The sequence below is a fragment of the Rhizopus delemar genome, genomic scaffold, assembly GCF_000149305.1.
Source record: "Rhizopus delemar RA 99-880 supercont3.3 genomic scaffold, whole genome shotgun sequence".
Lineage (NCBI taxonomy): Eukaryota > Fungi > Mucoromycota > Mucoromycetes > Mucorales > Rhizopodaceae > Rhizopus > Rhizopus delemar.
The window spans coordinates 3,255,429-3,282,319 of NW_027137829.1; the positions used below are offsets into that span (position 1 = coordinate 3,255,429).

The 26,891-nt window shown below is 36.8% G+C and overlaps 11 protein-coding genes across 11 annotated transcripts; 4 read left to right on the forward strand and 7 right to left on the reverse strand.

Moving 5' to 3' along the window:
* Window positions 1-3,693: 3,693 nt before the first annotated feature.
* On the reverse strand, window positions 3,694-4,380 carry RO3G_05451 (uncharacterized protein; the record flags this gene model as incomplete). Its single annotated transcript, XM_067660041.1, has 3 exons — window positions 3,694-3,719; window positions 3,850-4,087; window positions 4,138-4,380. The coding sequence occupies 3 exons, from the start codon at window positions 4,378-4,380 to the stop codon at window positions 3,694-3,696; spliced, it is 507 nt and encodes a 168-aa protein (XP_067516142.1).
* A 1,068-nt stretch (window positions 4,381-5,448) lies between these two features.
* RO3G_05452 (uncharacterized protein) lies at window positions 5,449-7,313 on the reverse strand (the record flags this gene model as incomplete). The annotated part of the gene is made up of 4 exons (XM_067660042.1): window positions 5,449-6,004; window positions 6,058-6,182; window positions 6,236-6,598; window positions 6,648-7,313. 4 exons carry the CDS (start codon window positions 7,311-7,313, stop codon window positions 5,449-5,451), a joined length of 1,710 nt encoding a protein of 569 aa, XP_067516143.1.
* Window positions 7,314-8,694: 1,381 nt separating this feature from the next.
* On the reverse strand, window positions 8,695-9,682 carry RO3G_05453 (uncharacterized protein; the record flags this gene model as incomplete). The annotated part of the gene is made up of 5 exons (XM_067660043.1): window positions 8,695-8,941; window positions 8,993-9,110; window positions 9,161-9,180; window positions 9,352-9,460; window positions 9,532-9,682. The coding sequence occupies 5 exons, from the start codon at window positions 9,680-9,682 to the stop codon at window positions 8,695-8,697; spliced, it is 645 nt and encodes a 214-aa protein (XP_067516144.1).
* Window positions 9,683-10,075: 393 nt separating this feature from the next.
* RO3G_05454 (uncharacterized protein) lies at window positions 10,076-11,888 on the forward strand (the record flags this gene model as incomplete). The annotated part of the gene is made up of 4 exons (XM_067660044.1): window positions 10,076-10,147; window positions 10,196-10,276; window positions 10,344-10,426; window positions 10,487-11,888. The coding sequence occupies 4 exons, from the start codon at window positions 10,076-10,078 to the stop codon at window positions 11,886-11,888; spliced, it is 1,638 nt and encodes a 545-aa protein (XP_067516145.1).
* A 222-nt stretch (window positions 11,889-12,110) lies between these two features.
* On the forward strand, window positions 12,111-12,459 carry RO3G_05455 (uncharacterized protein; the record flags this gene model as incomplete). The annotated part of the gene is made up of 3 exons (XM_067660045.1): window positions 12,111-12,133; window positions 12,178-12,272; window positions 12,329-12,459. 3 exons carry the CDS (start codon window positions 12,111-12,113, stop codon window positions 12,457-12,459), a joined length of 249 nt encoding a protein of 82 aa, XP_067516146.1.
* Window positions 12,460-12,605: 146 nt separating this feature from the next.
* Window positions 12,606-14,611, reverse strand: RO3G_05456 (uncharacterized protein; the record flags this gene model as incomplete). Its single annotated transcript, XM_067660046.1, has 4 exons — window positions 12,606-13,733; window positions 13,783-14,291; window positions 14,336-14,547; window positions 14,604-14,611. The coding sequence occupies 4 exons, from the start codon at window positions 14,609-14,611 to the stop codon at window positions 12,606-12,608; spliced, it is 1,857 nt and encodes a 618-aa protein (XP_067516147.1).
* A 1,923-nt stretch (window positions 14,612-16,534) lies between these two features.
* Window positions 16,535-17,544, forward strand: RO3G_05457 (uncharacterized protein; the record flags this gene model as incomplete). The annotated part of the gene is made up of 3 exons (XM_067660047.1): window positions 16,535-16,586; window positions 16,640-16,724; window positions 16,788-17,544. 3 exons carry the CDS (start codon window positions 16,535-16,537, stop codon window positions 17,542-17,544), a joined length of 894 nt encoding a protein of 297 aa, XP_067516148.1.
* A 337-nt stretch (window positions 17,545-17,881) lies between these two features.
* Window positions 17,882-19,726, reverse strand: RO3G_05458 (uncharacterized protein; the record flags this gene model as incomplete). The annotated part of the gene is made up of 3 exons (XM_067660048.1): window positions 17,882-19,270; window positions 19,481-19,607; window positions 19,659-19,726. 3 exons carry the CDS (start codon window positions 19,724-19,726, stop codon window positions 17,882-17,884), a joined length of 1,584 nt encoding a protein of 527 aa, XP_067516149.1.
* An 858-nt stretch (window positions 19,727-20,584) lies between these two features.
* On the forward strand, window positions 20,585-20,946 carry RO3G_05459 (uncharacterized protein; the record flags this gene model as incomplete). Its single annotated transcript, XM_067660049.1, has 2 exons — window positions 20,585-20,587; window positions 20,779-20,946. The coding sequence occupies 2 exons, from the start codon at window positions 20,585-20,587 to the stop codon at window positions 20,944-20,946; spliced, it is 171 nt and encodes a 56-aa protein (XP_067516150.1).
* Window positions 20,947-21,460: 514 nt separating this feature from the next.
* RO3G_05460 (uncharacterized protein) lies at window positions 21,461-23,291 on the reverse strand (the record flags this gene model as incomplete). The annotated part of the gene is made up of 3 exons (XM_067660050.1): window positions 21,461-21,780; window positions 21,833-22,722; window positions 22,768-23,291. 3 exons carry the CDS (start codon window positions 23,289-23,291, stop codon window positions 21,461-21,463), a joined length of 1,734 nt encoding a protein of 577 aa, XP_067516151.1.
* A 1,601-nt stretch (window positions 23,292-24,892) lies between these two features.
* RO3G_05461 (uncharacterized protein) lies at window positions 24,893-26,095 on the reverse strand (the record flags this gene model as incomplete). Its single annotated transcript, XM_067660051.1, has 7 exons — window positions 24,893-25,089; window positions 25,142-25,315; window positions 25,370-25,465; window positions 25,517-25,604; window positions 25,657-25,718; window positions 25,810-25,969; window positions 26,024-26,095. The coding sequence occupies 7 exons, from the start codon at window positions 26,093-26,095 to the stop codon at window positions 24,893-24,895; spliced, it is 849 nt and encodes a 282-aa protein (XP_067516152.1).
* Between the last annotated feature and the right edge of the window lie 796 nt (window positions 26,096-26,891).

The following is a 26,891-nucleotide window of genomic DNA, read 5'->3' on the forward strand; positions in this document are numbered from 1 at the left end:
GGCTAAGGAAAAGAGGATCAGCATAGGAATAAGAAGATGTCCACTTGCCTTTATACGACAAAACAATTGGGATTCAATCAAGGTGAGTTGCTGAGCCAGATGACGATCGGATGCTTTGGAAAACAAGTCTTCTTTAGGTGTCATCCAATCCATCTGGCCACCAGCAAATTCAGGATCGGGTGGATTCAGACAAGGAGAAGAAGAATGAGAACCCCAATCACAATCCGGATCATTCACGGGTGGCTCGATGGTGAAGGGTGTCAGGGAGTGAGAGATGAAGGGATAGTGGGTCGAGATCTGGTTTAGAAAACAGCTCAATCTTTTTCTCGGCTGGGGCGCATAGAAATCATTCCAATAATGCGATAACCAGAGCAGCAAGATGGCATGAATCCTCTTTTGTTGTTCAGTGGGTTGTGGCAAGTACCCGTCATTTTCAAACCTTTTGAATGATTTAGTCTAAAGATGTGTAAAGAAGCAGACAAACCTTTCGATCAGATGACTGACAAGTTCAATGGGTTTCATGAACCTTCTGTAAAAAGTCAAGAAGATGGGCACCATATTTTCATCTGCTATTTTGTTAGTGAGAAATAAACCAAGTTTTTTTTATAAACCTTTTTGATTGTAATCTGTTAATAGCAAACGATCCAAGATGTCATTGATAGCCAAACTAAAAAATTTAATTGAATGAGTTTACTTTACTTTTTATTTTAATGCCACTTGCCTATGACTATTGTTATGATGAGACATGTTGGTTTGAAATGGAAAGAGAACAGAAGGATGAGCTATGGACTCATCAGGATTCACTTTTGATAGAGAATGATGAGTCTCGATTGTTTGATATAAAATATTCATATGTCAAATAGAAAAAAAAAAAAAAGTTGTTTTAATGCAGAAAATAATTTATATTTATTTTATATAAAAAAAGAAGGGAGAGAAAGGAAATAGGGAAGACACTATGGGGAAATAAAGAGGGAGATGAGTTGACAAGTATCAAATAAGAAATAAGGTGCTTTCTATAAAAGAACCTGTTTAAATAAAGAGAGAAAGAGAGAGAGAGAGTGAGTGAAAATAGACTTGAAAACTTGTGATCAAATATACAATTATTATTAATTTGCAGGGTTGAACAATAATAAACCAATTTTGGGATAGAACAAGGTTCATTGTTGAAAAAAAAAAAAAAAAAAAAAAAAAAAAAAAAAGGGGAAAGTAATTGACAACATGTTGAGACTCCTTAAGTCATTCTAGAAAGATAACCTTTTCTAAATAACAAGATCTCTTTTTCTCCAAATTGAATATCCTTTATGCTACACTCTTCTCCAAGTCCTTTGCTTGGTTATCAAGAATAGGATTCAATCGCATCTTTATTCTTTTCACCTATCTTCCTTATTCTCATCTTATTTGCCTATTTATTAAAGCACGGTCCATTCAGCTCGTCATGTTTTGTAATTAAAATAGAAATACCAAAAGAATCTACACTACTTTTATATACAAATAAGCATCTTATTCTCCTTTTCTTTATTCGCTTTGTCTCTATTCTTGCATGACTCCCACTACTTTCTTGTACAAGTATACACACAGGTGGTTCTTCCTTAAACTATTTTATAGGCTTGTGCTGTCTTGTTCACCAACACTCGAAAATCAGGTCTCATACTAGAGCAGACTGTTCTAATGTTGCCACAATTTTTTGAACAGTTGAATCATCTACAAGACGAATTGCTGACTTTTCTCTCTCTCTCTCTTTCAGTACTTATAATCCCTTTTGTTTCTTTTTTTTTGTGTGTGTCATAATTTAAACTTTTTCGTGCGTTGGATGATGACTTTAATGCTTACACTAATGACTCCTTCAGAAACAGCATTCAAAGCAAATTCAATCTGTACAAGCTTTCCTGATGGTGAAAAAGTAGCAAGTGAGAAACGGTAGCAAACGGCCAGTGGTAACAAAAGAAAGAAAAAAAAGCATGTATACTTCAAACAAGTCAATGCATTCACCTTTTGATGGCGCAATGATGATCTACCACATCAAAGATTCAAAAAGTAAAGATTTCTCAAACCGCTGGTCCTTTAGAAAAGCATTGACATCCTGCTCATACTCGTTCAACATTCTATCGTCACACGTACCTTTTATGCCTTTTTTTTTAAAAAAAAAACACATACACACACATATTATGCCATTTATAGCTTAAGGAATAGATGAGGGATGAAAAGTGCGAGAAAGCTAGATGACGGGTACTTGTTGGATTGAAATTATCCCTTGCCAAAGCCAGTATTAAACCTTATTGAATGATGTGAGAATAGAATGAACTAGGCTATCAAAAGTGGGTCATGAATATAAAAATAACAAAGCCCCCTTACTGGATACAAAACCAGTATGCGGATGATAAAGTGTGCACAAAGGATTTGTATCGAAATAATATTAACAAGTACTGAAACTAGCAAAAGCTTTTCTAGAGCAGAACCAGAGATCAAAAGAGATGTAAACGACACATTGGATACAGTGCGAGGGGTAAAGAAACAACAGGTTTCATTTAAAGATTTATTCGCTACAGTTTTGCTGAAGCTTACAAGAGACACGACTTTTGAAAAACCAAGTTATGTTTTGGTTATTATTGCATAAAGCTATCCTATTCAGTCTTGAACACATGAAAACAACTTTATGAAAAGCATTCTCTCTCTCTCTCTCTCTCTCTCTCTCTCTCTTCAATACCTTCGACATCAAAAATGAAAAGAGGGATTTTTGACGATAGTAACTGATAGATAGAGATGCAAAGGATTTATTATAAATTTTTCTAAATTCTATCCTGGTTTGCACAACTACTGTAAAGAAGGACAGACTAATACGATTCCTCTTTTATATACAAAGTTTCATAGGGACTACCATCCGCATAATGTGCTTGATACTGTAAATCACCCAGTCTATCTCCATTAAGCTCCAACCAGCCTCCGCCGGGTAATGTCATTGTGAAATGGGTAGAAGCCATACCATCCACGAGAACAAACATCTACTGGAGGTTAATGTCCTATCTAGATTATCATCCTATTCTTACAGAGAATTTAACCAGGTCATTTCTTCCATTTGATCTCACACAATCGCTTGTCGTATAAGGACAGCACGCATTTTCACCCGGCATCAACGTCTGACTGAAGCGACTAGGGAGAAGAGGAAGGATGAGCGACAAGGATGATTTCGATTGGGGACTTACGCGCGTTCATTAGCACCTGAATTATCTGCCAGTTGAAGGATATGTATCTTTGCCTGTTGAGATGTGTTGTAGATACAATAAGAAACTACACCTTGTAAGAAAGCAAAGTAGATGGCACAAAGAAATTTCATCAAGTTGAAATGAATTAGTTTTGTAAAGAGAGGGGGGGTATTTATATCAAGGTTGATTGTTCCGTCTGTGTTTCATTCTTTCTTTTTATCTCTTTTTGACAACATTTCATCCTTTCTTACACACACACACATCAATTCTTTCCTTTTGTCTCTTTTTTTTTTTTTTTTTTTTTTTTTTTTTTTTTTTTTTTTTTTTTTTTTGGAACGCTAGCATTTTCCTCTGTAAAGATAGCAACAGACAGTAGAGAAATAGGTTTGTAAAAAAAAAAAAAAAGAAAAAGAAACAATGAATAGAGGGTGATAAAGAAATGGTACTCACTGCATGTTTTCAACTCAGTTTAATTTCTTTCTTTGTCCATTCTTTACCAACCGACTGATGGCACGTATTCTATAAAGAGCACAGACAAATGATTTCAACAAAAAAAAAAGTTTATTTCAAACGCTAAGAGGAACCGATGTTTTCTTGGGCAGGCCAAATTTAAAGAAGGATCGAAAAGAGGATGTGAAGGATATCTTACTTTGTGGTTTATAATGATGATCAAGCCAAGTGATTTGTGGTTTATTAAAGGCACCTCTTCGCTTTCTTCGGATGAATTCGATGGCATCCAAAGGTTCCATGCCCAATTCAATCAATCCGATCGCTACCAGGACAGGCGCACGACCTAATCCCGCCACACAGTGAACGGCGATGGTTGTCGCGTTGGGACGTTCATGATCGATCAATTGAAGCCATGGCTGGATGACTCTCATCGGTGGCTAGACAAACAGGATGTTAGACAAAGAAGTGTATCAATCAAAATACGTACAACACCACCGTCTTTAAAAGGCAAATCATACACTTGAATGCCTTGTTCATTGAGTGATGATGCATTATAAGTGGGTTGGCAGCATCGTACGATATGTGTTACTTGATATCGTTTGAATTCTTCCAGATAATAAGATAAAGTACTCTCAGTTGGACAATCCAAGATGAGAAAACGAAGGGAACTTGAAGGAACTTCGATCAGTGTGAGCATACGTCCAAGTGAGGATCTAGATTGTTTGTTCATGAATGGTTTAAGCTATCCAGGATCAGAACCTTGAGGGTATTGAACAAGAGTAAAAGAAAATGCTACAGAACGACTACAGAATATATTTTGAATTTGAATTGTTTTAGATTGTAAGAAATGTTTCATAAGTTGAAGGTGTTGATATTGCTTTTGTTTCGCTCTCTTTTTATTAAAAAAGCATAATTTTATCTCTTTTCCTCCCCCTTTTTTTTTTCTTGTAAAGAAAAAGAGGGTCCATCTGCTGCCTGCTTTATTCATGTTTTATAAATACCGCAATTTATCTGATTGGTCCACATGCTTTGAGGCATTTTTCTACATCGCAGTCAAATCACAAAGTGGTTTTTGCCATCTTTTCTGTAAAGTAAAAAAGATGCGTACGTCATTGATTCCTTGACTGGAGCCATATGAACAAGACACGTTATGAGTTGTGTCATGAACCAGTAAAAGAAGAAGGCAAGATAACTGAATAAAGATTGTGAACACAGCATGATATGATCATTTGAATCACAAAAAAGATAAACCATAAATGAACCACACCATCTATTTGTGTTGCCAACAAATTTCTGTTTATTATAAACAGATGGATTTGCTTAGATTCATAAACAGAGATGGTATACTTTATTATCCTTCTATTTGAATACTACCCTTGGAGTACAAGAAAAAGCAAAGGACGGATGAGCATTTCAGTCAAAGCAGGAAAAAAAATAAAATAAAAAAAAAAGTAAAATGAATGCTGTTTGTTAAACATAAACTTGTCAACACATTCTTTGACATTTCGAGTAAACAAATGAAATCCCTCTTTTGAGCTTTGGTACACTTTTATTTCTGCTATTCAATCAACCTTTTTGATGGCTTCGTTTTAAGCAAAGTTGCTCAAGAGATTGTTAAAAAAAAAAAAAGAGGACGAAAAGCATGTCCTGACAGGCCATTCTGATATACACACATTGTCAATTATTTTCTCTATTTTTATTTCAAAAGACACTGTCATCTTACTCACATCAAAGGATGAAGAAAGGGGAGATGGTTCGCATGATGTTAGAGATGCAGAAAAAGGGAAATTTTATTGATTTAAATAGATGCGTTCAAGTCTTCTGTGGGGTGCCACATTTGTTTTGAGACATGGTCTAATAAGGATTGACGAGACATGGTTTTGATGGTCTCATCCTGACAGAGATCCTCCCGAATCGATTCTTCAATCACGGCCACAGCCACCTCACGACTGACCTCTCTAATACGAGTCAGAGAAGGATAGAGCCAGTGTTGGTCCAATTCTTCTGTGGTCAAGGCATCCGCCAGGGCCTTGGAGGCGCTGTAGATCATCTTGCTCGAGATCTGTTTGGGTTGAGCAAGGACGGCACCGAGACCCAAACCGGGGAAGATGTACATGTTGTTACCCTGTCCAGGCACGTGAGTCTCGCCTGTGGGAGTGGTATAATTAGGAAAGGCCGTGCCTGAGGCAAATATCACCCGGTTCTTGGTGGCTTCCATGGCTTCAGCAAAAGTACATTCGGCTTGTGTGGCAGGGTTGGAGAGGGGGAATATGACGGGTAAAGGATTGAGTTCCGCAAGGCGTTCGAGGGCCTTTCGGTGGAAGGCGCCTGTGGTAGATGAAAGACCGATTAATCTGTTCTTGAGGAAATGGTGAGATGAGAACGAAAGGCATTAGGAAACACTTACGCAGTAGGTTTGACGTAATTGATGATATCCATCAAGTCTTTATATTGTTGACCTTCGTTATCGTTACGAGCAAAATATGTTTTATGTTGAGCTAATCTATCACCACGATCCAAGGTGACAAGACCCTGTTGAATTCAGATAAGCAACAAGGCATGGATGACTGAGCAGTACAACTTACTTTAGAATCCACAATCCAAAACACCTTTTTAGCTTCTTCTTCAGTCATGCCAAGTTCAGTTTCAAAGTACTGCTGAATTTGACGACCGACACCAATCGCGGCTGATCCTGCTCCATAGAAAAGAATACGATGCTCTCGAGGATCTAATCCGGTCTCTTTCTGAACCCGTCTGATCGCGTTGATAACACCCGATAGGATAACAGCACCAGTGCCTTGAATGTCATCATTAAAGCAAAGCAATTTGTCTTGATATTTCTCTAATAAACCAAAAGCGTGCTCACTTGACCAATCTTCAAATTGAATGAGCAGCTTAGGATAGACAGCATGTAAAGTTTGAAGTACTTTATCTACAATGCTATAAAACTAAAACACACATCAGCTTCAATTCTTTTCATTCATCCATTCAACTTACTTGATCATCAGCCGGACGGTGTTGACGTAGACCGAGATAGAACTCATCTTGAAGTAGTTTTTCATTGTTTGTGCCAAGATCCAGAACGATAGGTAAAGTACGACGAGGATCAATACCTGCAACAGCAACGTACAGCTGTAGTTTACCGATACTGATACCGATCCCGTTGGATCCCAAATCACCAAGACCCAAGATACGTGAGCCATCTGTGATCACAGCAATCTCTGGTGAGAAGTCAGGTACGGGCTGATAGTTGCGAATCGTTTGTTCCAATTCACTCATGCGATCACTGTTGATATACAACCCATCGGGAACACCGGGTGCAGCCAAGAAGGGATAAATGTTGGAGTATTCGATACAGGCCGTACCGACTGTGGGCGTATAGATGATGGGTGCAAATTCTTGCAGGTTATCCATCACGAGCTTGTAAAAGAGTGGTGTATTTGAGGTACGTAATTGGGCCAAAAAGATGTATTTCTCGAGTGGAGTCGATTTGGATCGTACTTGTAAAAGGGCTCGACGACGTTGGACGTCAAATGTTTCCACGCCGGAGGGTAATAGGCCAGTGAGACCAAGTGTCTTACGCTTCGAGTGCTGAATCGCAGTGCCTGTCAAGAAAGGTTGCATTAAAGATAAAGCTTTTTTTGAGGCAATTGAGGGAGTCATTGTGTATGAAATAAGCAAATGTTTTTTTTTTATTATTATTTCCTTCACTCTCTTTCTCTATTTATATATCAATCCCAAACCATCTAAACTCATTTGCTAAATTTGGAACACGCCTTTACACAGTCCGCCCAATAAACGAAAATAAACAGGATAGACTATGTATGACTAATAATGCTCTGTACTTTCCCATTCGACCATCTTCTTTGTCTCCCCTTTCTGAGAGGAGATCATGTATACTAAAGTGTTTGTCTGATGTTATCTTTCAAGTTCGCGTACATAAAATCCCTTAATTTCTTATCTGGTTTAAATAACAGGTGATTTATTCGGGATTAAACGCGATGGAATAGAAGATCATCCTTTACCTACCCTCTTTCTTTCCTTCACTTTCGCCACTCATTAGACATTTTGATTCCAATCCAAAATGTGGGGGGTGGGAATTTCAGGCTTAATAAGACTGGATTAACTGGGAAAAAACTTTTTTTCTTTTGGGGAATCAAATAAAGAAAAGGGGTATGAGTCATTTTAAACCCAGACTGGGCATCAAAGAAGAGCAAGAATAAGGTGATTGAAGAAAATTGGATGACATATACACTCAGCCATCATACACGTGTATCGTTCGGATGTACTAAAGTGGAACCTAGGTTGATCACCCATTTTGGGCTCAATTCCATATGTTCTGGTATCTTTCCGTTGGATCACTTTCTCCAACAGGGATGAACCCGGAAGGAGGTGGATAAATTGTGAAAGAGCTCATCTTGGCTTGGATTAAATTAAATTGGGTGGATCGAGACTGTGATCAATCACTTGGCAAGTGACAGGATGAGGTGACGGCCAATCACAACATTCATTCAGGGACCACAATCACTCCTTTCATCCTCCAATTCCGTATCCTTCAACTCACACAAGCACACACATACTCCTTTGCTCCCCAAAGCAACTAGATCCATAAAGCTTGTTATTTTACACATGATAAACTGCCTTACTTGTATGTTGGAATCATTGACTGTAACTTCTTACGCTCAGAGTGCTCATGATTCAAGGATGCATGCTGGGTTATAAATACTAGCCAATAGTAACAAGGGCATGAAATTCTTATTCTTTGCAATACATTCAATTGCTTTAAAAAGGTTATTCTAAAGGATAGAGTTCTATTCAAAAGAGGGAGGGGTCTTCTAACCATTATAATCAGGAACAGGAAATCTAATAAAGTTTTAAAATAACATGTCTCGGGAATTCTTATTGAGTTGGATCGTCTTTCTTGAGTGTATTGAATGTACTTTGGGGTATGTTCAAAATAACTGGTTCCTTAAATAATGACTTGTTTGCATATAATTCCTTTTTAATCAGATTGAAAATAAGGGAAAACAGAAAAAAAAAATCCTTAATCTCTTGATGTGCCATTAAGGATTTGAAGGATACGTAGGAACAAGTTGATCATGTCAAGATATAAACTAGTAGAAGCCATGATATAATCTTCAGGCGAATAACGATTGAAGATCAAGTAGGTATCAAAGATGATATAACCAGAAAAAATCACAACACCACCGGCAGCTAGAGGTAATTCCATTCCAGAGCTAAAAGGAACCAAGAAGCCTCCAATAAGAAGAACCCAAATGCCAGCAAACAAGCTACAATCCTTAGTCTCTTTCTTTTTGTGTCTATCATCCCTTTTATCTTACATGGGTGCCATGCCACTAAAATCCCATTTTGATTGAAGAGTAAACAAAGTCAATGCAAGGAATACACCAAAAGTAATAATCAATGCTTGAAGTGCAACACTTTTGTCATAATAAGTAACTAATGAACATAAGCGAATGAATACAGAAAAGAAAATAAACTCCTTTTACCTATTGTTCCGACCATATGACTTTCACATAAAGTGAATAATGCCAAAAGATAATAGTTTAAAGGCGTTGAACGTGCTTTCCACATCAAGGAGAAAAGGATTCCAATGGATCCAAATAGAGATAACAGAAGCATCCAAGGACTGTATCAACTTTAGCTGGTGATTCATCTTTTTTTTATTTTGTAGCCTTACTTGTTTTGAACCCAGGTTTTTATACTTGCAGTAGACATATAAAGAGCGGATACTAAAGCAGTGCCTAATATCTGTACAGTCAAGATTGAATAAACTTTTCTAACAAATTCTAAATACAAAAAAAAAGCACAGTTTAGCCTTCAAAACAGCTACTTTTAGTAGAAACAAGATTGTCTTTACGCATTCTGATTTCCAAGGTTGAATTAGCGACTGTTTCTTTATACATGTCTTCGCCAGCAACGAATTGTTCATCAGCTTCCAAGAAAGGTCTTGTAGACTCAGCCTCATAAGCAGGCGGTGATTGCTCGTATTGTTCAATACCTCTGTTCATTCTTACGTTTGCAAAAGAAAAAAAGAAGAAAAAATAACTCAATGCCGCAACAATTTTCGCTTTTTCAAATAGAAAATACAGATTTGCTCCTAAAATGTATCCTCCTCTTCTTTGTTACACTGTCAAGGTATGACAACAATGCTAATATTGAACAATTTGCCAAGGTGTTTAGATTGAAGCATAAGAGGACAAGACTTTGGGTCACTGCTCTAGGAATTTGTAGGAGAATAGCGTGTGCAGGAACGAACGTTAGCCAATCAAATGCATTATCCCTAATTTGGTAACCTCTTCCTTCTGTTGTGACTGTGAATACTTCTTACTCTGCGCCCAATGATCGCAATTAATTTTTCCATCCAGCAATTTTTTTATTTATTTTTCTTTCAACACACAACCATGAGCGAATCGAATACTGTTATTGGTATTAACTTTGGTACCGCCTATACCTCTATTGCCTATCTTAACAAGGTAATTCGTTTATAAGCTTTATACCACATGTTTCTGACTTTTATACAGGAAGGCCGTGCTGATTGTCTTGCCAATGAAGAAGGTGACAGACAGATCTCTTCTACTCTCGCTTTCCACGGTGATGAAGAGGTAATCTATTGAAGAAAACAAGAAAAGGTGATGGAAATGAAGAAACTAAAAAGAATTGGATAATTAGGTTGTTGGTTCTCAAGCCAAATCTGACATTCCTCGTCATCCCGACACGACTGTTGCCAACTTCCGTGCTAATCTTGGCAAGAGGTACACTATAAAAAAAAAAGAGGATGGTCGAATATGTTTATTAACTTAAATCCCCTACAGTTTTGCTGATGCCGAAAACTTGACAGGTTCTGCTGCACCTGTTGTTGAAAAGAATGGCTTACCTGCCTATGAAATCACCTTACCCGAAGGCAAGACTGTTTTCACTGCTCAAGAAATCTCCACCAAATTTTTGCGCCACATCCGTGAATCGGCCGAAGCCTTCTTGGGTACTGCCGTCAGCGGTGCTGTGATCGCTGTGCCCTCTTACTTTACTGAGAAGCAACGTGAGGAGCTGATTGCTGCTGCCGAGGGAGCCGGTATTAAGGTCAAGCAAGTCATTCATGAATCTGCTGCTGCTGCTCTTGCCTACGGTATCGGTCAGGAATCCAGCAACAGCAAGCCAGAGGATAAGACGATTGTTGTGTGTGATTTGGGTGGCCATTCTTTTGACGTGACCGTCTTGGCTGTTCGTTCAGGCATGTACACCATCTTGGCCACAGCGCATGATACCAAGGTGGGTGGTGCCTCCTTTGATGACAACTTGATCAAACACTTTACATCTGAATTCCAAAAGAAATCCAAGATTGACATCTCCTCCAACAAGAAGGCTTTGGCCAAGCTCCGTAATGCAGTCGAAGTCACCAAAAAGATGTTGTCCAGCGGTAACTCTGCACCCTGTTTTGTCGAATCCTTGGCTGAAGGCGTTGATTTCCACAGCACAGTAAACCGTATGCGATTCGAACTTTTGTCAAAGAATGTTTTTGGTCAACTTCAAACAGTCATCAACCAAGTATTGGAAAAGAGTCAATTGGATGCCTCTGAAATCGATCAAGTCCTTCTCGCTGGTGGATCCGCTCGTATCCCCAAGTTTGCCTTGAAGATTCGTGAAGTTTTCTCCAGCGAACACACCAAGGTCTTGAACGAATTGGAAGCAGATGAAGTCGTTGCTCGTGGTTGTGCTATCCAAGGTGCTTTGATTGCCGGATTTGAAAAGGAAGATGTGGATGCTGCTACTCATCCTGTCGTCAGTCTTGTTCCTCACACATCCAAAGCCATCGGTATCCTTAATGCTAAAAATGAGTTTGTCACTATCCTTCCCCGCGGTACTGCTCTTCCTGCTCGTCGTATCTTTGAATTCTCTAATGCTCAAGATAACCAAACTCACGCCTACGTTGCTTTGTATGAAGGAGATCACACAATTGAAAAGATTGAAGTGAAACCTGAACCTGTGCCAGTAGAAGAAGGTGAAGAACCTTATGAAGAAGAACCTGAAATTCATACCAAGGTTTACAACAAGCCTGCTGCTCAGTTGATTGAAGCCTCTCTTGCTCTTGAAAAGGGTGCTAAAGCCAAGGAAAGTAAGATTGAAGTTCAAATCACAATTGATGCTCAATCTGCTGTGACTCTGGTCTTGCGTGAAAAGAATGGTAAAAATATTGTCAAGGCCGAATCCAAGAAATAAATAATCCCCACTTTTGATGTAAAATAAAAAAAAAAACCACCTTTTTTCATGCATTTGATTTTTGAAATAATTGTGGCTTATTTACTGTCACACAATATCAAAATTCGAAAAAAGAAAAAAAAATAAATCTCTTCTTCCTAATGTTATTCTGTCCAAACTGTGCTAATCTCTTACTAATTGAAAACGACGGTGGACAAGCATTCTATTGTCAATCTTGTCCATATGTTTACAGTATACAGAGCAGAGTAAGTTGTGAATTATTTTTGTGAAAACACTTTTCTAAACGTAGTACACAGCACACGACCCGAAAACAATTAAAACGAAAAGAAGTGGACGATGTATTGGGTGGTGCTGATGCTTGGAAGAATGTTGACTCAACAGAAGGTATTTGGGAAATTATTTAAAAGCAGGATCCAGTGTAGACTCATTTATATTGTTAGCTACCTGTCCCAAATGTGAACACGATAGAGCTTATTTTATGCAAATTCAGATTCGTTCTGCTGATGAACCTTCTTCTCTCTTCTTTAAATGTTGTAATGAAGATTGTCAACACCAATGGCGTGAAGGATAAAAAGTCCAATAGATGTTTATACAATGAAAATGATTCCCCCCTCTCCACTTTTCTTACTTTTTTTTTTTTTTTAAATAGAAACTGCCATAGGATACAAAATAAACTTTTTTCTTTTATATCTCATATATTTTATTATACACACAATATTAATAGGCAGGTGTAGAAGCCATTCCGTTGACAGGACTCTTTTGATTAACAGCATCTCTCAACATGTTCAATTGAATTTCATAATCTTCAATATTCATTTTGGCTTCAGTCAAAGCATCCTCACGTTCGTGAAGAGCAGTTGTCAGACGATCGATATCATCCATACTTTCTGCCAATTTTTGTCTCAATGCGGCCGATTCATTGCGGGCCTTTAAATTAGCGGCCTCCAACTGAGATGCTTTCAGTTGGGCTTCAGAAACATCTTGACTTTTGAAAGCCGGTTGAGCTGTGAGCGTTTCACTGAGCTGCTGTGTAAGATTGACAATCTTGATAGTATTTTCGCGTACTTGTGCTTCTGCTCTGGTGGCTCTTGCATAAACAGCTTGCAGCTCTTCTAGGGCGCGTTGATGAGCTCCTTGCGCCTCCTCGGCTCGTTCATGGGCCTCTTTTGCTCGCTCCTCTGTTGCCAATCGAGCAGCCTGATCATGCTCGGATCGCTTTTGAAGTTGAATCAATAACTTGCTCTTTGTCTCGTTTTCAGCTAGGGCTACTGCCAGACGTCTCTCGAGCTCATCACTTCGAGAGATTTCTAAATGCTCTAGGTCAGATTGGCGACGTGATTTGATGGCCAGATATTTAGATTTGAAATAAGCTGCTTCTTGCAAAGCTGCTGTTCGCATACGATCTGCTTGCTGGACCTTGTCCGACATGGGTTCCGCCTGCTGAAGGATGCTCTGACGGACTCGATCTAATTCAGCCTTGACAGTGATCAGCTGTTGGAGCACTTTGGCTTGATCTTGTGGCAAATCATTCTCGACCAGGTTTTTGCCTTGCAGCTTACGAGCCATTGCGACCTCAGCGCGCCACCAGTTTTCCTTCTTTTTCATTTCTTCAATGATGGCGTCGCGTGACTTGATCTCACGTAAAAGCATCTCGCGTTCTTCATCTGTTGCCGTAGAATGATCCTTTTTGAGCTCTTCTACTTCATGGATTACTCCTTCTTCAGTTGGATACGGATGACGGGAATCAGGATCAATAGGTGATGGGTTAGGGGATGAGGTTGTACGTGGGCGAAGAAGGGCAGCTTCAGGAGCAACAGATGCGTGTCTTGGAGGTCTAGGAGGTGGCTAGAAAAACAGTTAGAGAAAAGGAAAGGAGATAAGCTGCCCTGTTTACCTGATTTTCTCGGTAATAAGATCGATTGACCGGACTGCCTGTTGTAGGTGAATCTTGTTGAGCTTCGTTATTAGGACTGTTTGCATTAGGAACAACTCTTAATGGTGGTTTTTGTGCAGGGGAAGCTTGCTCATTTCTTTGCTTTTGATCCATGGCTTGATAGTTTTGTAAAGATTGTTGTCGTTGTAAATATGGTTGCTGTGGCTGTACTGGCTGTGGTTGTACTGGCTGTGGTTGTGATTGTGGTTGGTATTGAGCTTCGGTTGAATTGTCACGAGGTGGTATCACTTTTTCTTCAGAAGGAGGTTGGGTAGTAACAGGCACTGTTGATTCTAAAGGAAATTTGATCTTTGTGCTATCCAGTATGTAGACATGGGAAGCATCTTCCATCTTTGCAAAATCATTGTCACCACCAACTACAAATAAGCGGTTTCCGATAGCTGTTATGGTCTGGCCATGACGTGGAGATGGTGATGGTCCCATATTTTGAAATGTAAACCAATAACGATCTATGATATTTGTGAGCAACACATTGTGTGACATCTCTTCTTACTTTTAATCTTGTAGGCACACAAATCGTTGAGCTGAACACCGTCTTCTCCTCTACCACCAAAAATATAGATAATGTCATCCACTACAGCAGAAGAACAACCTTCACGAGCCACCGGCAAAGATCCATTGGGGTCTATCTTTGCCCAAGCGCTTTTTTTAAAATCAAACGACCAAAGATCATTAAAGACTTGCTTTCCGTTTGTTCCTCCAAAACTATAATATAGTTTGTGAAACCAAGCCACGAGGTGTTGCCTAATTTGGAGACTTACATGTACATTTTGTCTTCATAAATAGCAGATATATGACCTGCTCTTGGTTCAGGGCAACTATCAGAGTTTAATTGATCCCATCTCGGTGCTTTAAAGAAATAGTTTAGTGTTAATAAAAAAAAACATGTGTTTGTGATTTACTTGGATTGATATTAAAGAGAAATAAATCATTTAAATAACGCCCCTCTTTTTGTCCTCCCCAAATGTAAATTATGCCTTCATGCATTACACATGAGTGACCTGCTCTTTCGGATGGAGCTAGCTTTCCATCTGTAGGCAAACGACTCCACTGCTTGTTTTCTAGTAATAAAAATCGATTAGTTTTATACCATTGGGCTGTTATCATTAACTACTTGCGCAAGTTTAAAAGATAGACGCTTGGATCATATTGTTCTTCAGAAGAAATTGATTTACCGCCATAAACTAATGAAAGAAAAGGCCCTTTTTGATTAGAAAACATGCTTTTTAGCAGTAAAACAAAAACTTTACGTAAAATATGACTATTGAAGTGAAGAATAGTGGGTGAGATTCTTGTGTTGGGTATATCTCCAATTGTCATCATACTCATAGCGGACATAGTATCTATCAATCTCTGTCAATATTTTTATCCAAACTCGGAATTCTTAATTTTTACTTGTATCAATCAGTAAAATATCTTTCTTGGGTGTTCCTCGATGTACGCCGCCATAAATCAATATGGCGTCAGATGAGATGGCCGCTGCTGCATGTCTAACTCTTGGTAAAGCGTTGCTTGTTCCTCCCAATTTCTTTTGTGACCATGGATAGAGCGCTTTGTCGTTGTTTTTAGAAAGCTTGGAAAATAATGACATGATAAGGAACGAATAGATTATAAAAAAGAGTGAAAAAGAAAGGAAAGAAAAGAAAGCTTAATAAACCTAAGAGTTGTGCAAGATAATTAAATAAACAATTGTTAGCAAGGAACGTGGAAAGATATTGAATCTCAATTTTCTGTCTTAATTCATCCAATGTAAAGCATTTTCACTTGAGATTCAGACAAATCTTTTTCTCGTTTCAGACTTTTGGTTCACTTAAATTAGATACAATAAAATAAAGCTTGTATTGTATATTTGCTACTGTTTAGGCGTTATGACAGTTTAATCTTTTAAACATATGCAACTTGATTCATTCAAGTATGTTTTAAAATGTATTTTCACATCGCAACCACTTCTCAGTTTAAGGAAAGGATGTCTTCTATACTAGGAAAAATACAATGGACATTTTATTCGTTGAGGCAAGTCACAAGTGATTTCTATAACAAGTTGGCTCTTGTGGTAAATATAATGCTTCCTTGCGCTTTGATTTAACTTTGTTCTGTCTCGTTCATTTAGTTTTTGAGCTCTTCTAGAACGAAACGCAGGCAAAGCACTATTTGTTACAGGAAAATTGTGAAAATGAAGTACCACTTAAAATACTTGATCATCTGAGGGCAAATAATGTAATCAATATTTTTAGGCATGTTGATCACTTTATAATGCTTAGTTTGTCATATAGCATGATGAGTAAGGATATATTCTAATCATAAACAACACTTCCATTCCTCATTCTAAAGAGTTAAAAGAAGCTATGATTTTGTTTATTTGCATCCATATTCATCATTTTTAAACCCTATCAAAAGAATATTGGAGCAAATTAAGCAATTTTTCGTAGAAATCGCTTCAGCGATGGTTAACCACAACTTGAGATATAAATAATCATAATTGCAAAAATAAATAACAGCAAGTTGAAAAGGAAAAAACTGCACATATAAAGCACCGCCAATTGACCCGTAAGCAGATCTCAGATTCAAAAACTTATGCGTCTATCAAAAATAAGCCACCCTTTTTTCTGTGTCTGTGCCTCTCACCTGAAAGAAATTAAGTTTTTTTTTTTCTTTTTTTCTTTTTTTTTTTTTTTAATTATTACCAATTACAATGTCAAAAGAAACAATTGTAGAAAATGGAACCAAATCAACTACAGCTGATGGTAAAACATATTGTCGACTTTTATTAAATTGAAATACTTATTTTGATTATTAGAAACTGTTGAATTCACTAAAATTGTAAAAGATTTAAAAGCAAAAGTAGTTGATATGAAGAACATTTTAAAACCTTTAAAAGAAAAGTAAAGCGCATCATTCTCTTTTTGAGTCAAACAAATCTTGCTGATAATTCATTGTTAATTTAGAATAGAAAACAAAGCCATTCAAACTTCAAAAGGTGTTTCCTTTCTCGAAGTTAAATACCAACTCATGTTACAATATGTTCTTGAGATTGCTTACATTGTTCACCTCAAAATCTCTGGAAAAAAGATTGAAAATCACCCAGTGATAGAATCACTTGTCGAATTACGTGTGATCCTTGACAAGATGAAACCTGTTGAAAATAAATTGAAATATCAAGTCGATAAATTGGTTCGAGCTGCAGTCATCGGTAACAAGAAGGATGAAGCAGTTGTAGCCAAGACAACGATGGAGGCTGTCGCTGCTGATCCACTGGCATTCAAACCTAATCCAATGAACTTGATCAATAAGGATCAAGAAGAAGAGGAGGAAGAGGAAGAAAAGGCAGATGTTTACAGACCACCCAAATTGGCCCCTGTGGCTTACAATGAAGGTGCAGACCAAAAGAATAGAAAGAAGGAAAGAGATGAGGAAAGAATGAAGGAGAAGGCATCACGATCAAGAATCATGAAGGATTTGATGGCTGAAATGACGGAGAATCCAGAAGAGGTTGGCGTATTTGGTGGTGTGAATGAGGGTATTGGTTACGGTGATCGCATTGATAACCTGATGGCCGAAAAGAACAAATATGAAGAAGAAAATTATGTGCGTCTGGCAGTAACTCGAAAGGAAAAACAACGAATGAATGCAAACAAAAAGATGCGATTCGAGAGTGAATTTGAGGTAAAAAACAGAAAACATATTAGCCAACTTGCAATATGAATTAATAATATTTTTAATTGCAGAACTTGGATGATTTCTCTAATTTGGTTGGATTACAAGATGTAGAAGAAGAAGAGAATAAGCGATTCCGCAATGTACTCAATCGCAAGAAATTAAAGAATGAATCAAATCCCAAGAGACAAAGAGAGAATGAAGATGCAGAAGGTGATTATGATGGTTTGTTTGAAGGTGGTAAGAGATCAAGGGGTAAATTCAATAGCGCAAGAAATAGAAGCAACAAAAAGAAGAGAAGATCATAAAGTGTGCATAACAATAAACATAGAATTCCCATTTTTTTTTAATAATGCAAACTTTTATTTTTTTTTATACACATAACCTAAGGTTCCAAACGCTTAGGATCACGAGGGAACAAGCTTGAACGACGAATGTTACCAAGCCCAAGGTAGAGCATGACAACACGCTCTAAACCGATACCACCACCAGCATGAGGAGGTGCACCAATCTTGAAAGCATCAATATAAGGTTGAATAGTAGAAAGATCAATCTTATGAGCCTTGGCACGCTCTGTCAAGTATTCAGCGTCATGGACACGTTGAGCGCCCGACAAGATTTCTTCACCACGCATAAAAAAATCATACGAGTTAGAGTAACCAGGGTTTTGAGGATCAGGCATGGTATAGAAGGGACGAACCGCCAAGGGGAATTTATCGAGCACATAGAAATCAGTGTGGTATTTTTCCTTGACGAGTTTGCCCAAAAACTTTTCATTGGCTGTGCTCAAATCTTCAAAGTCGCCCAGCTCAACACCGGCCTCTCTCAGCATATTGATACCTTCAGAGAAGGAAAGGCGAAGGGTCTTGGGTAAGAACTCAAAGTCTTCAAATTTATATTGTTTTTTGACAGTTTCAATTTCTTCCTTGAAGCGATTCTTGAGGTTCGTAAAGATGTAGACAAAGAGGTTTTCCAAGACTTCCAGCACTTCGTGATAATGTTCATTGAATGCCATTTCCATATCAAGACCCATGAATTCAGTCATGTGGCGGTGTGTATTGGAGTCTTCAGCACGAAAGACGGGAGCGATCTCAAATACTTTACCAAAATCGGCAGCAATGCACATTTGTTTGTAAAGCTGAGGAGATTGAGCCAAGAAGGCACTCGACTTGAAGTAAGAGACTTTGAAGACGTTGGATCCACCTTCAGAGGCAGCACCAATCAATTTGGGTGTGTGGATTTCCATAAAACCACGTTCGACAAGGAACTCTCTAAATAATAAACAAACAGCAGATTGTAAACGGAAAATGGCATGATTGGTGGTCGTACGGAGATCAAGTACACGGTTGTTGAGACGTGTATCGAGGTTGACACGAACCAGTTGAGTGTCTTCTTCAAAAGAACTTTCTGGTCGAGAAACATCGTCTAAAGAAAAGGCCAAACGGACCTGAACATCAGACACAATGTGAATCCTTTCAATAGCGAGTTCAGCACATGAAACAGTACAGCTCTTGACCTCTTCCAAGGGTTTGACAATCTTGGCCTGTATCACTACAATGGATTCAGGGGTAATGCCAATACAAAATTTGACCATCTTCTTGGAGATCTTTTCTTCGTCAGCAGTGATAATACCCTGTATAGTAGCAACTCCTTGACGAAGAACAAAAAAGCACATCTTACTGCCGGTTGCACGAGAGGTTTGAACACGGACACGGACAGTAATGGTTTCACCGGCACGAGAAGCATTGATGGTAGAAATATCGTCATATTTGGTCTCTACACAAATGGATTAGAATAATCTTTGAGATTTTCCTCTATTTTTTTTTTTTTTTTTTTTTTTTTTTTTGCCTGCCTGAGCGATTTTGAGATTGATTCATTGGAAGTTTGCCATAGCGATCAGCCGAAACGTCCTATGTAAATTTTCTCAATGTGAACATCCTTATCTTTATATCGATCCCACATGCATGCGTATATTAAAACTTACAACCTTTGATTCTCTTTCAGCCTTTTCAGCAGCAAGTTTAGTAGCAGTAGCTGACTTTCTTTCGGCCTTCTCTTTATCCTTTTGTAGCTTCTTATAAGCCTTTTTTGAAATGGGATTTTTTTCATCACTTTTATATATCAATGTATTATATAGATTCTATTTATATTTATGGACTTACTCAAAAAAAAGTTCCTCGGTATTTTGGGTGATTTCTTCGATTGTTACGTCTTTGGTAGGTTTTGACATTTTTATTTTTATTAGGAAAAACGGTGTTTAAAGGCAACTCCTTTTATTCTTAGCAGATATATTTAATTGCCGCCATGGTCTCAGTCATCAGGCTTTTTTGTGGGTGTGCAAATGTATTATGAATAAGAGCGACCTAATTCAGGAACAGATGACTCAACTTGTCATAATAAGTACTTTCAAGCAATGAGTCATCAAGACTCCCATTTCCATAAAAGCTTATAAAATGTGAGAATAATAAACAAAATATAGCATGTTATTGTTAAAAAATTATCTCGTTACCTTTCGGTTTATAATATTTCTAAATTCCGATTTCCAACACATTTTATTTTTTAGAAAGTGTGGTTCACATAGGATCAATCCTACATAATCATAAGCAGAATCGTCTACTAGTATTGTTCCTTGAGACCCTACTGGGGAGTTACAATGTTTTGTTTCGATATTTAAATTGTTCTTACTAAACTTTCTAAAAGTCATTAAAGTATAACTACACCTGGTACCTTGATACAATGACTTTAAAAGTTAAGTACCCACAATGAAACCTTTTACAGCAGAAGCTTAAAGTCATGCTAACCATTGCTTATTTTATCGCAGTTCATTGATAAGAATTATTTTCCTATATGAATTGCAAGAATAACAAAAAACTAAAACTATGCTCTGATTCGCTTAAAGTAACAGTGTACAACCTTTGTCACAAAAAAAATCCAAAGGAGAGCAAATTTCAAATGATATTGCAAAATGGTATATGTACTTGAATGATAAACAAAACTAACAACATTTTTTAAAGGTTGTTTTGTTTCATTGTCTGTTAATTTCAGAATGAAGAGGACAAAGAAACTGCTACTTTAAATTCTTTATAAAATGGTTAAAAAAACATATTAAAAAGAGAAACAGCAATAAAAAGCCTTTTTTCACCTTATACAATGCTTTCGGAACAAAAAATTATCCGGTTATGCAACACATGCCATCTCTGTCACAAACAATATTCAAGTCCCTATTCATTAAGAAGACATTATCAAAATATACACAATGTAGAATTTAAAAATCGAAAACAGGTTGGCAGAAGAACCAACACGGATAAATACTTCTATGTTGAAGATCCTTCATTTCCCGGTGCTTCAGTGCATCATGCCTGTACTGGTTGTTCATACCATACTCGGAATTTAGAAAATCTTGAAAAACATATCTTGAAAGAACATGAACCCTATGAACTCGAGGATTAGGATGAGGATGAATACAGTGAAAATAAAAAAAAGGAGAGTGGGCGTCGAAAGGTGAGGATCCTAAGTGTACGACATAGTAGAATATCAGCTAGAGAAGAGTCCGCTGAAGATTTGGCTAATGAAGCCATGAGGATCATTATCAAGAAACTAGATAATTGTTTGATTTTCGATAATTAAACACGCGTATTATACTTTTCACTAACGAAATAATAAAAAAATCAAATTTATTTTCTTCTTCACATTTGCTTTTTCTCCTATTGAATTATCCACAGTGTACCTTATAAAAGAAATAAGGATGCTTTCTTTTCTTTTGGTGGTTCATTGTAGCGATAAAGAGTTGTCTTTTTGATAATACAGCATTCACACTAAAATGACGTTCTATTTCTCTTATTTTAAATATAAAACTTCATAGACTACAAGTTAAAGATGTAATAGCAATATATTTAATTTTCATTATAACTACAAGTAAAAAGCTGCATATAATATATCTATATAAGTCTTGGTATAGAGTAAGCTAAAACTCAAAAGTTTCATTATGAGACGCAAAGTGTCGTTTAGCAGCTTCATTCACTACTGTTTTCGTTAGAGCAGTTGGTCCACATGTATGAACCCAAACTCTTTGATGAGGATGGAGTGTCTTGACTTTATCTAGACTACGGCTCACATCAGGTCTTGAACCATAAATAATATTGAAACCGTACATGTCTTCAAAATAATCAGGTCCCTCTTTCATACGAGTCACATAGACGTTAAAGCTCAAATTGATGGGCAGAATAGTCTTGCTGATTGTATCATGCCAATAAGTAAACATATCCATAAAAGGAATTATTTCCTCTATTAAAAAATGTTATGATTGATTTTATGATTAGAAAAGAACGGCGTTTACCAGAGGATTTTATAGCCCAAGTGAGATATATTTGCTCAGTAGCAACCGTCTTAATGCCAATTGATCTACGTTCAATGCAATCCTTAACAATGACCATAGCAGGTGTAACACCAATACCAGCGCCAAAGAGTGAAACAACAGGATAATCTTGGTACTGAAGCTGAGGACCAAAAGGACCATCTACAGCAACCTGAATGGGCTCATTTCGGGAAACAGCATTCAGAATATCTTCTGTATATCGACCGAGAGCCTTGGCGTGGAAAGTGGCCACAGTCACATCACCGCTTAGATTGGCACGGCGACGAAGACCAGACAGACCATGTACTTGACCTTCAGAATTCTTTTCCTTTTCTGATATGCCATCAATGACACGTTCTTCAATAGCATGATCATTTTGACTGAAACGAAAGATTTCAGAGATGGTGAATGGATGCCAGTTAGCATATCCCAAAAGACGGCTGCCTTTTTTAGCCATGGACACAAATACGTATTGACCCGGTCTGAAATTAGCCATACCAGGATACTCAAATAGAACTCGAAAGATGCCTTCTTGTGTTGCCGTTGTTGACGCCACCTCATCTAATCGAACCGACGTGGATTTAATTATCCAAGATTGATAGGAACGTATAGCGCGATCAACAACCCAAAGGATGGTTGCAGGGATAAAAAAGATGAAGCAACTGATTTCGTGAATGCAAGCAAAGATGATTGCCACAATAATACCAATAATATGGCAATAATAAAATATTTCAAAATAGTTACGGCGAATATATTCAAAGGAGGTAACAAAAAGCAAAAGAAAACCAAGCATGGAAATGGTGCCAGAAGTTTGCTCCAAATCATAAAAAAGGGTGTCTTTTGCAACATGCCGTATAAGGTAGCGATCATACCTAAAGATATATAAGTGACTTAAATAGTAAAAGTCTGAAACCTACATTCTGTAGACAAAATGAGTCATAAATTCAGCCAAGCCAATACGAGAGATCCATCGATGAAAAGGAATGAGTTCTTCAAATGTAAGACCAGACATTTTAGGTAAAATTGAGTTTCTTTGAGCCAGGAAAAAGACAAACCCCCAATTGACCATACCCACAAAGGCAGCACGACGTTCCATGATACTAATAGAGCATATATAAAAATCCATTTGCATCTTAAAAGGAGCATAGATGATGAAGATCACGTTGATGACAAGGAAAAGAAAGACGCCAATGATGTGCTTTATAGGAATCATCTCGGTTACAAAAGGAATCCTTATGACATGATTAAGACATGAAAAAAGATGAACTCCAGGTAAGGATGTCACTATCTTTTCTTGACCAGCGATTCGTTTCTTTCGGATAAAGTAGATACGTAACCGATTGAGTTGGTAACCAATACAGTAAAGAGAAAATAAAACCCACCAAAATACAGCATACGAATAGCCACAGGTAAACAAGGGTGTCGTAGTTCTGATATACATGTTTAAAATAAAAAAAAAATGAGCCTGTCGTGTACTTAGATTGAATTTATATAAAAAAAAGATGGAAGCCGATCCATGTATTCATTTAGTGTAACAATAAAATTATCTGATCTTCTCGTTGATTGAAGCAGGATTTATCAGATCAATGGTTACAGATTTTACAATTAGCATCTCCGAACATAGGAAATCACTCTGTTGCTATTATAAAAAGAAGATGGTTCTTAATAGTTATACATATTATAATGTACTAGATTATTTCAACTTTAAATCGATGCTAGTTTCTACTGGTTATAGCGCTACTGCCTATCCTTTCTATTACATTTAATCTATTTATGCAAAGTGGTACAAATGAACTACTGCAAGGAACTCTTGGATTCTTCTATAATTATCCTCTTTTAACCCGATATAGACTATTTTACTATTTTGTATAAATTCTTTGCAAAAAAAGGAGGGAAGAAAACACAATAAGCGTTAGTTTATTAGATCAAGCAAAGTAAGAAAAGCATTGTACAAACATTAGCTGCCTCAATATCAGATTCATTCTCTAAACGTAAGCTGTTCATGTTTGTGATCGTCCGGATACACGTTTTGACGTTTTTGTACTTACAATGACTGGGGTTCGTTACACGGACATGGGCAATTTGAGGTCCTTTTTTATTTTGCCAAGCAACATAATCATCCCATATTCAATAAAAGATTATTAATGACTTTTAAACTAACAATTGCTTGTGCTGTTTTTTCAAAAAAAAAAAAAAAAAAAAAAAAGAAACCAGCTTTTTATATATAAAGCTTTGTTTGACTTGGAGCTTATTTTAAATGATATGCTCTTGATAAAACATCAGTTTTTTTTTTTTTATTTTTTTATTTTATTTTTTATATTAGTTAAAGAGTCATTACATGTCCTTGTGCTTAACAACAGCTTATAACTTCACTACTGGCTTAAACTCCTTCATCAAAAGGCTTTCATGTTTGCTTGTAGCACTTGTTTGCTTTTTGGGTTTATCTCACAGTATTTCAATACAAACTAGGCTCTTCTTTGTTTTGGTTGGATCTTTGATCCAGTTAGAATTCTGATCCATTTAGACGCGATACTTTCGTAAAATCAATACATTTTCCCAACTAATTCAAAATAAGACTTATTATCAGTAATAGTAACAGAGTTTTCTAGTTTGATAATATATTACGAATGTTTTTTTTTTTTTTTTTTTTTTTTTTTTTTTGGTAAGCTTCACTATCAAGAAACTGGGATAACTGCTTACATAGAGAGCTTCCGTTTTAATCAAAAGTTGAGCAGATACCGTTAAATTTTGTATACTTAAAATTTAGCTGCAAATGATTATTTGAGTTCTTTTGATTGCAAGCGACAAAGCTTCATTTGGGTTGAAGTGTTACAAGAGCAGAGTTTTCGTCATTAGAGTTTATGTATTCAAAGCTATTAACCAACTCATCCGCTTTAATGCATAAAGAGATACAAAGGCTTATTTGACAAACAGCGTCTAATTGATGGCTTTTTTTTTTGTATTTGTCTTTTATTCATACACATCAAGAAAAGAACAATTCCTTTCTTCAACTGAAGCTTTTTAAATCTCATATTTCAACATCTATGCAGTCAACGCAGTCTTCTTTTTCTTATTATTCTTCTTCTTCTTTTTAGGTGAGCTCGTTTCTGATACTGCATCCACTTTATCTATCGGTCTTTTTACATTATCGTCTTGTCCCTTTCTAACAAAACATGAAACAAAGAACCCGTTGGTCAAATCTTCTGCAGGTATTGTTCGCACTACACAGTCAGCCAAATCTAGAAAGATGTAAGCACTATGATAGCATTCTATATATGTAAACATATTTACCCTTATTGTCATCTATCTCTTCTGGTATACCACGACGATGCCAAGTTGGTAAAACTGAATCACGCTTAGCCAATTCAAACTGAGGATTGTTTTTTAAAATAGCCTTTACAACATGTTCATTTTCTTCTGCGTGAATGGAACAAGTAGAATATACAATACGTTTTGCTTTTGGAACTATACAAAGAATAATAAATTGACTATTACTATAGTAGATAGGTAATACTTTACATTTCATAGCATGTTCTATAATGGATATTTGAAACTCTGAAAGGTTCTTTAGTCTTTCTTCTTGCGTTTGTTCATTCTTTTGATCACTAGTGTCATCTAAAATAACATTTAGTATCTCTTGAAGGATGCATACACATGTTAACTTACTCTCTGTGTCATTGTCGTCAACCAAATGGTCCAGTCGACTAATAATACCTGATCCAGAGCATGAAGGATCTAGAAGAAGGTACTCTACCTTTTATAAATGAGTTAAAGAATGTTTTTAAAGAAAAGAAACAGTCTATTACCTGAGCATATTGGGGATCATTAGGATCCGTTTCCAAAAAGGAGCCATGAATAGGGTTAATGTCTAAAAGACTCCTTTTTAGTTTTTACACAAAATATAAAATCAAAACTCTTACTTTTACATCCAGCCCTGCCAGTTAATTTTTTTAATAAACCTAAACGACGAGAGTCCAAATCAAATGCCCAGATCTTCCCTGTATTCTTCATCAGTGCTGATAAATGAGAGGTTTTATTTCCGGGTGCTGCACAAGCATCAATCGCATGCACTCCTTCAGGCGGATGGCATACGTGAGCAGGAAAACAAGAGGCTTTATCCTACAAACATTACTTAATCCCTTTTTTCTCTCTTGCTTTTATATCGTATTTTACCTGAAGAATGATTTGACCTGATTTATACAATGCATGATCATGAAAGTCTGTCCTTTGATGAAACACAAGCATATCTGAAAGATGTCGATCGATACAAAATTGTTTAGGCCTATAAATAAAAAGTTGGATTTTAAACTGAACAAGTTGCATGCTTTTGTATCATTACTGTAGCTCTTTAAGATTTTCAGGATATTCAATAAGTGTGAATCCTTCTTTTTGAAATGCCTCTATTGCTTTCTTGACTGTTGTTTTATGTTCATTGACACGAGCATATCTTGGTATTAAAACTATAAATTCCCTTTTAGAACGTCTGAAAAAAAAAAAATAGTAATTTATGTATACCAGCATCTTTGACTTTTTGACTAACAAGATCATCATTAGATGTTACCCCTCTTTTCACTTTGATCTTTGTCAATTCTGCTTTTAATCTAGCTTGATGACGTATAACGCATTGCTTCAAAGGTACATCATTACGGACTGTAATTCCTCTCTTTGTAAATAATAAATCATGAATCAATACAAGTGCTAGACTTCGTTTCAACTTTATAAAGTGGTCAATTACTTGTAAAATAGCAGATAATGACAAACCTTTTTTTCAATCTCACAAATCTTTGTCTTGTCAATCAACTCATTAAGCACTTGTTTATCTAATCAGATAGATCAGTATAAAGATCAAGCAACAGTGAAATATAGATTACATTTCAATGTTTCACAGACAAGAGCATACATCTTCTTTTTGTCTTGTACTTTTGGATCACCAATTACAAGACCTTTAATCGTTCCTTCGTGTCTTGCAAGTTTATCAAGAATTCGACCTGCATGTTGATAAAAATTCATTTTTACAAACAATGAAAAAAAAATTGTTCCT